Source organism: Pelophylax lessonae (assembly GCF_965119305.1).
Source record: "Pelophylax lessonae genome assembly, chromosome: 4".
Classification (NCBI taxonomy): domain Eukaryota; kingdom Metazoa; phylum Chordata; class Amphibia; order Anura; family Ranidae; genus Pelophylax; species Pelophylax lessonae.
The window spans coordinates 97,165,018-97,179,061 of NC_138771.1; the positions used below are offsets into that span (position 1 = coordinate 97,165,018).

Below are 14,044 nucleotides of genomic sequence, written 5' to 3' on the forward strand. Positions count from 1 at the left end.
GGGATATTATGTGATAGAGCAACACAGTGGCACATAATTGTGACGTGGAAGGAAAATGAATGTTTTCAACATTCTTTACAACTAAATAGCCTAAATATCTAAAAAGTGTGGCATGCACTTGTATTCAGCCCTGCTGAGTCAATACATTGCTGCAATTACAGCTGTGTAAATAAAAAGAAGGTTATAACCGCGCTAAAGGTGACAGGTAGTGAGCTGCGACTTCAAGTGTGACCACACCCCTAAAAATTATGTATTGTATAAGTCGCGCTAAATTGAAAAATAAACAAATGTCCAACTGTTTAAAGTCCCAAATATCATAAAGTGACTAGTGATGTATGAAATCTTGTGCTGCTTCCAAAAGATCCCATAGGAATTGTGCTTACCAGAACGGCAATTTTAAATTGCAGAATTCATGTGATGAGATGAGTTCACGTGCCCAGGTGATCCAATGGAATTCTAGCGCAAGGAACTCCCAATATTGTGGTCGTGTATCATGTGAAGGAAAAATAATAATCCATAGCGTGATACCGTACAAAAATATCAATATTATAACTGTGTAGGACTACAAATACTGTGAATCCTTCACCAATTGTTTCTCAGGGTTGCAACGCCAGACCAGCCAATAGGTCACGGCGTGCTGACGTCCTCTCCGGAAGCTTATCGAGGGAACGGATGCGCCTTGCCGTCCGGCCGGCGGCTTTACATCCTTCGCTAATTTTTCTTCTTTGTTTGTAAGTATACTACCTTATGTGAATAAATCTGTTGGAAGTTTTTACACTATTGGCGCCTTCTCTTTCCTTTATTGGCTGGTCTGGCGTTGCAACCCTGAGAAACACAGTGGCTCAGCTTGCGGCATAGGGGGTCCGAGAGGCCACCTAGGCACAATATCACATGAATTCTGCAATTTAAAATTGCCGTTCTGGTAAGCACAATTCCTACGGGATCTTTTGGAAGCAGCACAAGATTTCATACATCACTAGTCACTTTATGATATTTGGGACTTTAAACAGTTGGACATTTATTTGTTTATTTTTCAATTTAGCGCGACTTATACAATTACAGCTGTGTGTCTTTTTGGGGATGTCTCTACCAGCTTTGCACATCTAGAGAGTGACATTTTTGCCCATTCTTTGCAAAATAGCTCAACTGCTTTCAGATTGGATGGAAGGTGTCTGTGAGCAGCAATTTTTAAGTCATGTCAGATTCCCAATTGGATTTAGGTCTGGACTGTGACTGGGCCATTCTAACATATGAATAAGCTTTGATCTAAACCATTCCATTGTAGCTCTGGCTAGACATATGCCGGTTTTCGGTAATTCGATATATCGCGGTATTGCATAGCCACGGTATTGTTGTTGTGGCATTTTTAAAATACAGAGTTTCTCTGTCAAGTCTGCCTGACTTGTGAATTGATACATTTCAGTGAGCTGGATGACTCATTCACTCACACAGCTAATGCCTTTCAGCATTAAGTCTCCCAGTAACTATAAACAAAAATGATTACATTGTATTTTTTCCTTCCCTCTGCCAGGGAGAAAGGAAGTTTAACCTCTTAAAGACTGGACCTTTTTCTGACACTTGTTGCTTGCAAGTTAAAATCAGTTTTTTTTTTTTGCTAGAAAAGTACTTAGAACCCCCAAACATTTTATATATTTTTTTAGCAGAGACCCTACAGAAAAAAATGGTGATTGTTGTAATATTTGATGTCACACTGTATTTGCGCAGCAGTCTTTCAAACGCAATTAATAGACTTTAATGAATAATAAAAAAAAAAACGTAACAGTAAAGTTATCCCATTTTTTTTTTGTTACACAGAGAATCGTGATCTTTATTCCAAGCTAAAAAAATTGTGATTCTCATTTTGGCCAGAATCGTGCAGCTCTTATATATATATATATATACAGACACACGCGCGCATAGCAGCCCACATTACATTATTATATAGCCATCAAGCAGTGTCTGGCCTACCTGGTGATGACTGGTCCTGGCGCTCTGATCCGATGGCCTGGTCTTTAAAGGGGCAAATCCTTGCAATCCAGAAGTGGTTAAACCTGCAGGAGGACCGGTGTTTTTATCTATTAATGACTTTACTATTGCTTTAGGCCTGGTTCACATGTATGCGGGTTGGCGGTTCACATGTATGCGGGTTGGGGGCCCACATTTGCACAGGCATAGCAGCCCATTGATGTGAATGGGCTTGAGCTGCTATGCCTGCGTTTTCAGCTGAAAAAAGGTGCATGCAGAATTTAAAAAAATGCAGTGGTCGTGAAATCCATCCTTCTTTTGCACCATGCGACTTACCTGCCGTTGCTGCACACGCAAACTGTTTTTAAATGCCGTGCCCACGTATACAAAAAATGCAGAAAGCTTGCCAGAGCAGGAACTGCAGGTTAGTCGCATGGTGCAAAAGCAGGATGGATTTCAAGGCCACTGAATTTTAAAAAAAATGCTGCATGCACCTTTTTTCTGCGGAAAATGAGGGCATAGCAGCCCGTTCAAATCAATGGGCTGCTATGCCTGTGCAAATGTGGGCCGCCAACCCGCATACATGCAAACCGCCATCCCGCATACATGCGAACCACCAACCCGCATACATGCGAACCACCAACCCGCATACATGCGAACCACCAACCCGCATACATGCGAACCACCAACGCGCATACATGCGAACCTCCAACCCGCATACATGTGAACCAGGCCTAAAGCAATAGTAAAGTAATTTATAAACAACACCTCCTTCAGGTTTAACCACTTCTTGACCACAAGGATTTGCCCTCTTAATGACCAGGCCATCGGATCGGAGCCGAGCGCCAGGACCAGTTATCACCAGTTAGGCCAGACACTGCTTGATGACCTATTTTAGGCCTGGTTCACAGAGTCTGTACTGACTGACTATATAATAATGTGCATAAGTGAACCAAAGCCCCTAAATTCAGCAATGAAATTGAAGTGAGGTGGAAATTTAATAATTTAAATTTAATAATAGAATACCGTGATAATACCGTATACCGTGGCAAAACCTTAATCAATTAATCGCAGCATGAAAATCTGATACCGTCACAAGCCTAGCTCTGGCTGTATGTTTTGGGTCGTTGTCCTGCTGGAAGGTGAACCTCCGCCCCAGTCTTTTGTAGACTCTAACAGGTTTTCTTCTAAGACTGCCCTGTATTTGGCTCCATCCATCATCCTATCAACTCTGACCAGCTTCCCTTTCCCTACCGAAGAAAAGCATCCTCACATGATGCTGCTACCACCATGTTTCAGGGTGGGGATGGTGTGTTCAGGTTGATGTGCAGTGCTAGTTTTCCGCCACACGTAGCATTTTGCTTTTAGACCAAAAAGTTCAATTTTGGTCTCATCTAACTAGAACACCTTCTTCCAGATTTGCTGTGTCCTCCACATGGCTTTTCACAAACTGCAAACGGGACTTCTTATGGCTTTCTTATAACAATGGCTTCTTCTTTCCACTCTTCCATAAAGGCCAGATTTGTGGAGTGCACGACTAATAGTGGTCCTGTGGACAGATTTTCCCACCTGAGCTGTGAATCGCTGCAGCTTCTCCAGAGTTACCATGGGCCTCTTGGCTGCTTCTCTGAACAATGTTCTCCTTGCCCGGCCTGTCAGTTTAGGTGGAGAGGGCCACTTCTTGGTAGGTTTGCATTTGAGCCATACTCTTTCTATTTTCAGATGATGGCTTGAACAGTGCTCCGTGAGATTTTTAAAGCTTTGGATATTATTATTATTATTTTTATAACCCTGCTTTAAACTTCACCACAACATTCCCTGACCTGTCTGGTGTAGCAGCACCAACCTGAGAATTGTGCGTTTAGGGTGTGCCACCCCAATATCTTTTTTGTTTAATGTATAGTCCTGACCAGACTTGTGGGTGGAGCACCCCACTCTCCCACACCGAAACCTCATTAGCATGGTCCACCTGTGAGTAGCTACAGGAGGTGTCCCTTCATTGCAGTTCTAGCAGAGGAATCTGCAGCCTGCAAACTTCTCCCATGACAGGAGTGAGTATTGCCCTATGGTTTTGAGAAGTGGGATTATCTTCTCTATGAATAGTGTAGGACCCACTGAAAATGGGGTACTTTGACGTAGTGGTGGGCTTAAGCACAGTATGGCCATATGGTGTGACCAAATCCCCATATTTACTTTGTAAGAGCAGGTGTTTTTAAATAGCCTTGCAAGATTTGAAAACACATTTTTTTTGTGTGTATGCGTATGTGTGCGTTATTATATTGTTCAATTTGTGTGTTCCTTGGTCTTCATGATGCTGTTTGTTCACTAAGGCTCTTAAAAAAACCTCCCGAGGGCTTCACAGAACAGCTGTATTTATACAGAAATAAATTACAAACAGATGGACTCTATTTACTAATTAGGTGACTTCTGAAGGCAATTGGTTCCACTAGATTTTAGTTAGGGGTATCAGAGCAAAGGGGGCTGAATACAAATGCACGCCACACTTTTCAGATATTTATTTGTAAAAAAGTTTGAAAACCATTTATCATTTTCCTTCATCTTCACATTTACGTGTCACTTTGTGTTGGTCTATCACATAAAATCCCAATAAAATACATTTACATTTTTGGTTGTAACATGACAAAATGTGGAAAAATTTTAAGGGTTATGAATACTTTTTCAAGGCACTGTAATACCCACTTTTTGCTTAAATATTCTTAAATATAAAAGAGGATGTTGAGTAAATTAATACCAAACGTGTCAAGACTTAAAGCAGAGTTCCACCCAAAAGTGGAACTTCTGCTTTAAGGCCTCCTGACCCCCTGACAAGCCACATTTGGCATGTCATTTTTTTTTTGGGGGGGGGGGGGAGCGGGTACCTAGATTTGACAGGTATCCACTCCCACTTTCGCTCGGGCCGCCTAGGCAGCTCAAGCGGAAGTTCTCCTCTCTCACAGGTCCCAGAAGATTGCCCGTCCACTCAGAAAGTGTAGTGCGACTCGCCCATGCGCGGTGCGTACCGGGCTGTGAAGCCACAAGCTATCCTAGCCGGGTGCCCACACTAGTGATGCCGGTACCGCTGGGAGAAGAGGGAGAGAACGGAGGCTCATCGCTGGACCGTGGGACAGGTTAGGGACAGGTGAGTGTGTGTAAGTCAGCAGCTACACTTCTTTTTGTAGCTGCTGACTTTTAATAAGCACAAAAATAGGTGGCACTCCACTTAAAAATTGTGTGCACCCATTAAATAATGACAAACTACAGTATCTAAAATTTTGTCATTTGCTTTAAAAGTCTTTACAGGTTATCAGTGTAGTTATTTGTGAATTATGGCTCGAATTATTGTTTGCATTAATGGCTCATACAGTATGTGTAGTACAATCTGTTTGCATTTCTGTGTATGAAGATGGGGGTATTTATTATTATTTTTTTTTCCATTTACCTTTTTTTGTTATCACAAGAGGGCTAACAAGCCCCCTATGTGATAGCTTTGGAAAGGTGGGCAGGTCATTTATGGAGACTTGAGGGGTCTATTAGACCCCTCAAGTTAGAGGGGTCCACCATTCCCTGGCTGTAGCAGCCAGGGACTGATGGCTCTGTATCCAAAATTTATGAAGTCCTTGTTGCTTCTAGGGTCATTAGTCACAGAGGTCATTGGGGCACAGATCACACAAGGCAGAAATTTTTTTAGGGACAAAGATAGTCCATTAATTATGAATGAGCACTCAATGCAATGTGCAGCACAAGCGTTGACATGTATGATATAATACACATATTGGGCAGCACAGTGGCTTAGTGGTTAGCACTTTTGCCCTACAGTACTAGGTTCATAAGTTTGAGTTTCAACCAAGGCACTACCTGCGTGAAATTCGCACGTTCTTTTTCTGTTTGCGTGAGATTCCTCTGGATACTCCAGTGTCCTTCAGGGACATGCTGGTAGATTAATTGGCTCCTGTGGCTGATATGAATGTACAATTTATAAGAGAAATCAGGTACTGTCTGTTAAGGTGGGCTCCGAGTAAAAGGCACTACATCCTATAATCCTAGAGGAATATGTACAGAAACAAGGACTTCTAAGGTCAGTGGTTTTGTAAAAAAAAAAAAAAAAAGTGTCCATACGCAGGATACCTGTATGTGATTGTTGAATTGTTTTTACATTTATGTTAATAAACATTTGCATTTTTTTTTTTTTAAATAAAAACCCAGAGCTTGTAATCTCTGGGTACCACAAAAGTTCTTTGTTTCTGCACACATTTAATGTTCAATATGTACAGTCCCCAATTTCCAGAAAGTTGGGGCACTGTGCAAAATAAAACCAGAATTCAATGAATTGCAAATGTCATAACCCCAAATTTTTATTCACAATAGAAACATATCAAATGGGTAAAAGAAATGTATGGTGGGGTTTTTTTTTTTTATGGGAATCCTAGTTCCCTAGGTTGATGCAGCATCTATCCCCCACAGGCTCTAAGACTGCGAACCGAATGAGAAAACTTTGCTGACCGCTCGGTTCTCCAGACTCCCTGAGCGTAGAGCTAATGGCTGTCAGTCACCGCTGTCTGCTCTGTCCCCCCTCGCTCACTTGAGCACTGGACTGTGGAGGGAGCGGGAGCGGCGGTTCAGGCTTTCAGCTGCTCGCTGAGAGGCTGTCCTGGGTGCCGGTCCAGGCATGTGAGCAGATCCCGGCTTCATTGTCATGATCATGCCCAAGCCTGGACCGGATCTGTGGTGTCAGTCGACAGATCCTATCTGCTGAAAATGGGTCACAGGAGTGATCCACAAGGGAAGTACAGCCAAACGAGCTTTGGCTGTACTTCAACTTTTAAACTGAGAACATATACCGTTTTAAGGAAAACATAAGGTAATTTTGAAATGGATGGCAGCAACAAGTCTCAAAGTTGGAACAAGGCCATTTTTATCTCAGTGTAGAATCCCTTCTTCGTTTTAATAACAAATTGTAAATGTCTGGGAACTGAGGAGACTAGTTGCTAGAGTTTTGGGAGAGGAATGTTGTCCCATTCTTGCCTAATATAGAAGTCTAACTGCTCAACAGTCCTGGGTGTACTTTGTCGCATTTTTTTTGTTTCAAGATGTGCCAAATGGTTTCAATTAGTGAAAGGTCTGGACTACAGGCAGACCAGTTAAGCTCCTGAACTCTTACTAGGAAGCCATGCTGTTAGAATGGATGCAGTATGTGGTTTAGCATTGCCCTGCTGAAATTTGCAAGGCCTTCCCTCAAAAAGACATCATCTGGATGGGACTATATGCTGCTCGAAAACCTGGATACATCTTTCAGCTTTGATGGTGCCTTTCCAGATGTGCAAGCTGCCCTTTCCATATGCCAATCGGCTTTTAACTTCAGCTTCTTCAATTAAGCTTTGACAATAAAACCTGGAAGGTGATTTGTTACTATGCACAGCTTTACCAGATTTTGTGTGCACCAGTTTTAGTGAATGAACCCCAGATTTTCTCAGATTGGTGAACCTCTACCCATCTTTACTTCCTAGACACTCTGATTCTCTAAGATGCTCTTTTTATACCCAATCATGTTACTGATCTTTTTTATTAGTTGCAAAACCAGAAATCCAGAAAAAACACATCATACAAATGGTATAAATTGAGTTGCAGTTCAGTGAGTAAAAGTACTTGATCCCCAAGCAAAACATGACTTAGTACGAAAGAATTCAACTTCAGAAGTGATGTCATGTGTTGAATGAATTTGTATGTATTCTTTAGTTTCCGAGCATACCTAGTCTTGCTTTTACGATTTTTTTCGGAAGAAAACTGTACTAACGAAAATTGGACTTTGTGTTCCCGTACGATAAAAATTTTATAGCCTGCACATCCAGTTTTTGTTGTACGAAACTTCATATTCGGCTGTTGAAAGCACTATACGAACGATCCAAAAATCGGCAGATCGTTCGTTCGGACAAAATTTTACTTACGATTTTCTTATCGTGTGTACGGGCCTTTGATCTTTAAGGTTTCTTGGTTGTCGCTTGGCAACTCTAAGTTTCAGCTCCCATGGAAATCCATGGCGGCTTACTGTGTTACCAATGATTTATTTGGTGACTGTGGTCCCAACTGCCTTGAGATCAATCCCAAGCTCCTCCCGTGTAGTCCCTCAATTTTCTCATGATCATCCTTATCCCATGAAGCGAAATCTTGCTTGGAGCTCCAGACCGAGGGCGATTGATGGTTATTTTGTATTTCTTCCATTTGCGAATTATTGCTCCAACAGTTGTCTCCTTCTCACCAAGCTTCTTGCTTGTGGTCTTGTTACCCATTCCAACCTTGTACAGGTCTACAATCTTGTCCCTGACGTCCTTTGACAGCTCTTTTGCCTTGCTCACGATGCCGAGGGTTAAATGGAAGAAGGATTCCGTGGACAGGTGTCTCTTATACACATAACGAGTTGCCGTTAGGAGCACCTTCTTAAATTGACAGGACTAATCTGTGTACCACATGAGCAAGTACTGTAGCCAGTCTGTGGGAGCCAGATGTATTTTTGTTTGGTAGGGGATCAAATGCCTATTTTACTGCCGGCTTTTTGTTGTCCTGTCCCAATTTTTTCTTGAGATGTTGTTGCCATCAGTTTCAAATATTGCCTTATTTTTTTCCTAAAAATTGTACATTTTGATAAATTGTTAGCACTTTTATAAATACCCATAGTAAATATACAGCATTTTGCATTTTTCTTTACATATCAAATGATCAAAAAGAATATTATTTTACTTTAACAATAGTAATTATGGCTATTTAACATGGGAGTGGAATGAAGGACTGAGGGGCTTCACATACCCGCTGCTCTTTGCATCTGTGTACAAAGTTTTGGATTGGATTGGCAAGGATGAAGTCTTCTATTTGGTATGTATATTTAGCTCTCTTACATTTCAGACTGATAAGTATCTGAATATCTTTGATAAATTAAATGGTTTGTAGTTCAGGGAATCCCAATAGGGAATTTTCAGAATAATTTTAAGCTGGCAAACAAACATTTGATCTCACCCTGGTGGCCAATGGATGTCTATTGTGATTAATAATCTAAATATAGTTATGTATTGAAGAAAGGATCACCGCTATTTCCAACCAGCCCAGCTGCATAAACCATAAAGATTGGCCTCAGTCTACAGGTCTCCACCAAACACACCTTGATGCATTTCCCCTTGCCCAGCAGGGCCCAATTATAGGGCCTATGATTAAGCCCCGGTGGGCGGGGGGAAATGCATCAGGGTGTGTGTGGCGGAGACCTGTAGACTGAGGCCACTCTTTATCGTTTATTTACCTCGGCTGGTCAGGAGTAGCAACGATTCTTTCCTCTTTACATTTACTAACTCCCTGGATTGGTATTAGGACAAGCCTGCACCTCATGTTCTGGGACACAGGGATATGCTTTCACCTCTACTTTAAGTGGCGCTAAAAGCAATCAAACAGCTCACACGGAATACAGTTTTATGTTGCTATCCAAGCACAGGCACTCTTTTTTTTTTTTTTTTTTTTTTTTTTTATAAGAGTGCTGGGCAAATAAGTGTAGGTACCTTATTTTAGGTGTGGCGGTGCTCTAATGGGAGGAAGGGACTTCTCTGTTGGCTTAGCTTCCTGCGCTGAATATTCATATAAAATCCATTCACCAATGTAAAACATGTATGATATGTTCAACTTTAAAATGTAATAATATTTTTATAGGTCTGGATTCCAAGATTGATACAGGCTGTATTTTCTGGCCTTGCAGATGTAAGACTGTACGGTTTAATGAAGCGCCTGGAAAATGCAAATGTGGCAAAATGGGTGGTATGTAAAATCCTAATCTGATCATTTGGATGTCTTTTAGGACAATCAATCGTAAGCACAGCAGGAGTTGCAAGTATAGTATCCCAAAAGCAATAGGTGGGTCCTTCTACTCCTGGCAGACACTATGGTCTGGGAATATGGGCCAGGGACTGAGAGGGACTCTTTTTTTTCTATACTTTTTTCCCCTAATTATCCCTTTTACTTGGGGTTTAGGATTCCCCCCCCCCCCCCTCCCATATAATAAGTACTTGTGTTTGCACCTTTGACATACATATGTGCATAGGATGTGTCCCATAGTGTCTCTCCCCGTAGTGTCTCTCCTGTTGTATGCTAAGTTGTAATATGTACACTGTTGAAAAAAAATTAATGGAACACTTTGAAAACACATCGGATCTCAATGAAGAAAAATATCATGCTGGATATCTATACTGGTATGGACTGGGTAATGTGTTAGGAACGAAAGGGGGCTGCAATCAAAGACACCCTGAAAATCAAAGTGAAAAAATTATGCAGCAGGCTAGTCCGTTTTGCTGAAATTTCATTGCAGCAACTCAAAATGGTACTCAGTAGTTGGTATGGCCCCCACGTGCTTGTATGCATGCCTGACAACGTCGTGGAATGCTCCTAATGAGATGACGGATGGTGTCCTGGGATATTTCCTGGACCGGGGCATCACTGAGCTCCTGAATATACTGAGGTGCAACCTACAGCGTTGGATGGACCGAAACATAATGTCCCAGGGGTGTTCTATTAGATTTAGGTCAGACGAGCTTGGGGACCATTCAATGGTATCAATTCCTTCATTCTCCAGGAACTGGCTGCATACTCTCGCCACATGAGGCCGGGCATTGTTGTGCACTAGGAGGAACCCAGGACCCACTGCACCAGTGAACGGTCTGACACTAAGTCCAAGGTTTTTGTCCCGATACCTAAAGGCAGTCAGGGTGCCATTGTTTAGCCTGTAGAGGTCTGTGTGTCCCTCCATGGATATGCCTCCCTAGACCATCACTGACCCACCACCAAACCAGTCATGCTGAATGATGTTACAGACAGCATAACGTTCTCCACGGCTTCTCCAGACCCTTTCACGTCTGTCACATGTGCTCAGGGTGAACCTGCTCTCATCTATGAAAGGCACAGGGCGCCAGTGGCAGACCTGCCAATTCTGATGTTCAGTTACAAATGCCAATCAAGCTCCACGGTGCCGGGCAGTGAGCACAGTGCCAACTAGACGACGTCGGGCCCTCAGCCATCCTCATGAAGTCTGTTTCTAATTAGTCAGAGACATTCACACCAGTGGCCTGCTGGAGATCATTTTGTAGGGCTCTGGCAGTGCTCATCCTGTCCCTCGTTGCACAAAGGAGCAGATACCGGTCCTGCTGATGGGTGAAGGGCCTTCTACAGCCCTGTCCAGCTCTCCTAGAATAACTGCCTGTCTCCTGGAATCTCCTCCACGCTCTTGAGACTGTGCTGGGAGACGCAGCAAACTTTCTGGCAATGGCGCGTATTGATGTGCTATCCTGGAGGAGCTGGACTGCCTGTGCAACCTCTATAGGGTGCAGGTATCACCACTACCAGTAGTGACACTTTCACTAGTTTTGCATTTGGCTAGGGTCAAACAGTCAGAAAAGATGAGTAGGGAAAAAAAGTCAGAGGCCTTTTACCTGTAAAGCCATTCCTATTTTGGAGGTTGTTTCATTGTTGTCCATCTAGTGCACCTGTTAATTTCATTAACGCCAAAGCAGCTGAAACTGATTAAACCCCTCTACTACTTAACTGGCCAGGTCAATATCCCAGGAGTTTAATTGACTTGGTGCTATACTTTGATTAAAAAGTGTTCCTTTCATTTTTTTTTGAGCTACGCATGTTGTATCTGGAATTGTTGTGCTGAATATATAACATGTATGTGTGTAGTGAATGGTGAAACTCCTGTGTGTGGTGTTGGTCCCCCCCCCCCCTCCCATCAATGTGCCATTGCAAAGATTACCCTACACTTTCTGGCCTGTAGATATAACCAGAAGTCCAGAGATCTCTCCAAATTGATGGAAATGCTCTTAGACACCTGCCACTGGGACAAGTGCCTCCTGTGGAAAATGTACCCTTGATTACTCTTTCAGTGACAGATAAAAAAATGTTGGATTTCCCATCACTTTAGTCTCGTTGACAGTGGCCACCAGGACCAGCAGAAAAGAGAATCTCCCCAGTAGGGATGAAGTATTAAAAACATCACAGGGATACTAATGTATCCCTGCTCTATCGAAATGTAAAAATAAAATTGGCTTTAGATACACGTTAATGGCACACAACTAGATACTAGAAAATATTTGAGAAGTCTGAAAATAACTGTGAGAAATCAAATTTTGCCTAAACAAAACTCCAAACAAAACAATATTTCCCATGATGGGTAGAATGTGACAGAAGTTGATCCTCTGCCAAGTACATTCAGCTCCTCTTATTCCATTCCTAACACGGCCATTGCTTTAACCTTTCCTTAATGGTTTCCTGTGTCATCAATTTAAGGAAATTCATTGTATAATCCTACAGAGAACCCAGTGCTTTGAGTGGAGTTTGGCTTTAGGCTGGATTCATACCTATGCATTGCAGTAAAACAAGCAGTTTATCATGGATTGCCGTAACACATAGCACTATGTTCCATTTGTTGCAGTTCTACTAGAATGGCACCACAACTAGCACAGTACAATAGGTGTTGGTGGAACCACACTGCAGCACACCACAACTTGCAGAACAGAGCGTTCTTTGTGCACTGCAGGGAGGGGGGGGAAAAAATGCAGGTCCAGTACAAAAAGCTGCCTTAACTCTCTCCAAAACACCTTTCTCCTAAGAGCAGAAAAAAAAGTTGGTTGAACCTGACTACCCATCTCATCCAATGAAATTCCAGCTGTCATTTCCCTAAGGCTGGATTCACACTAATGTGGCCGTAGGTCACAGCAGGGCATCCGGTGTCCCTTGTTAACGATTCAGGTGCAAATCCGGTCTGAAGTTACACCTGAAACTGAGCCAAAGACGCACAGGACCCTTTTCCAATGTGGCCAGCCCCAAAGGTGTGTGAACCGGCCCCATTGAGAGTCGGTCACACTCTCCTGTTATGTGAAACCCGCATTCAATTCGCATCAGTGTGGACCCAGCCTAATGGCAAATACAAAGGTAGAGACTAATTGTTGGCTATAGGCAACAGAGGCATGCTTTTTATCTTGAGTCCACTTTTGGATTGGGATTTTTTTTTTTATGTACCCGTTAACACTTTTTTTTTTTTTTTTTTTCCAGTACTTTTGTCAGCTGTGTTCCTGGTTTACCTGGTTTTGTTGCACACGAACTCTCACAAACACCATGGAAACTGTACTTGGCACATTGGCTCTGTATTCCTTCCCACTGGAAGGTTCACCTACAAAGAGCAGGTGAAAGGGAAGAAGTTGTCTGTCTAGTTTTTCTATCTGACTTTGCCGTGGATTGTCATTCTAAACCGGTTTTCTTGTTTTCTAGTACGAAATACTTGCTGTTTGTGGCTTTGGCTTTTCTTATCCGACCAACTGCCATCATTCTTTGGATTCCATTACTCATCTATCACTTCTTTAAAGAGCCGAAAAAACTAGATTTGGTGCTACAACAATGTTTACCTGTTGGGTAAGTCTTTACATTGAATTCAAGTGAATAACCTGCTTTACATTCTTTTACAAGCTCTGTGGGTTAGGTATGCAAATATATCAGTACACTTATAAAGTGAACTCAAATGTTTTATAGGCTGTAGCCATACTCCTATAAAGTTATTTGTGGTGCTGGATACCCTATTGATTTTTTTTTTTTTTTTAATACTGTACCAGCACTGGTTTATCTGCTTCTCTGAATGCCTAAAGCAGGTAAGGCTTCATTTAAATAGGATGAAGGGGAAAAAAGTAATCTGATTTCCCCCATCCATACATTTGAGGTGGATGAGGGAATCCCTCCCACAGCGCCATTGTATTCTGCCAGCGCGGAGCCCTCTCTGCAGGCAGAATACAAGGATCAGTGTTGCCGGCACTGATCATTCTGGAAAAACCAGACAGACTGGTTATGCACAAGTCAATCTAACTAGCTACATAGATACATGGACACAAATTCAGTTGGGACTAGACGAATTTTCGATACATGTATGGCCGGCTTAATTGGTTTGTACTGACTTGGATCCAGCCTCTTTAACTTTTAGATGTTAGTGGGGGTCAGTATTTTGAAAATCAATGTGATTACACTCCAGGCTGGCGCATGTTACATTTAAGGCCCCTTTCACACAGCCAGG

At 42.4% G+C, this 14,044-nt stretch overlaps 1 protein-coding gene across 1 annotated transcript in view; it reads left to right on the forward strand.

Moving 5' to 3' along the window:
• The window catches only part of PIGB (phosphatidylinositol glycan anchor biosynthesis class B), a 55,003-nt gene that overhangs the window by 5,463 nt on the left and 35,496 nt on the right, over positions 1-14,044 (forward strand). The window contains exons 3-6 of the mRNA XM_082252831.1: positions 8,709-8,829; positions 9,649-9,753; positions 13,039-13,169; positions 13,255-13,395. Coding sequence (XP_082108957.1) covers positions 8,709-8,829; positions 9,649-9,753; positions 13,039-13,169; positions 13,255-13,395 — 498 coding nt within the window. The remainder of the gene's footprint in view (positions 1-8,708; positions 8,830-9,648; positions 9,754-13,038; positions 13,170-13,254; positions 13,396-14,044) is intronic.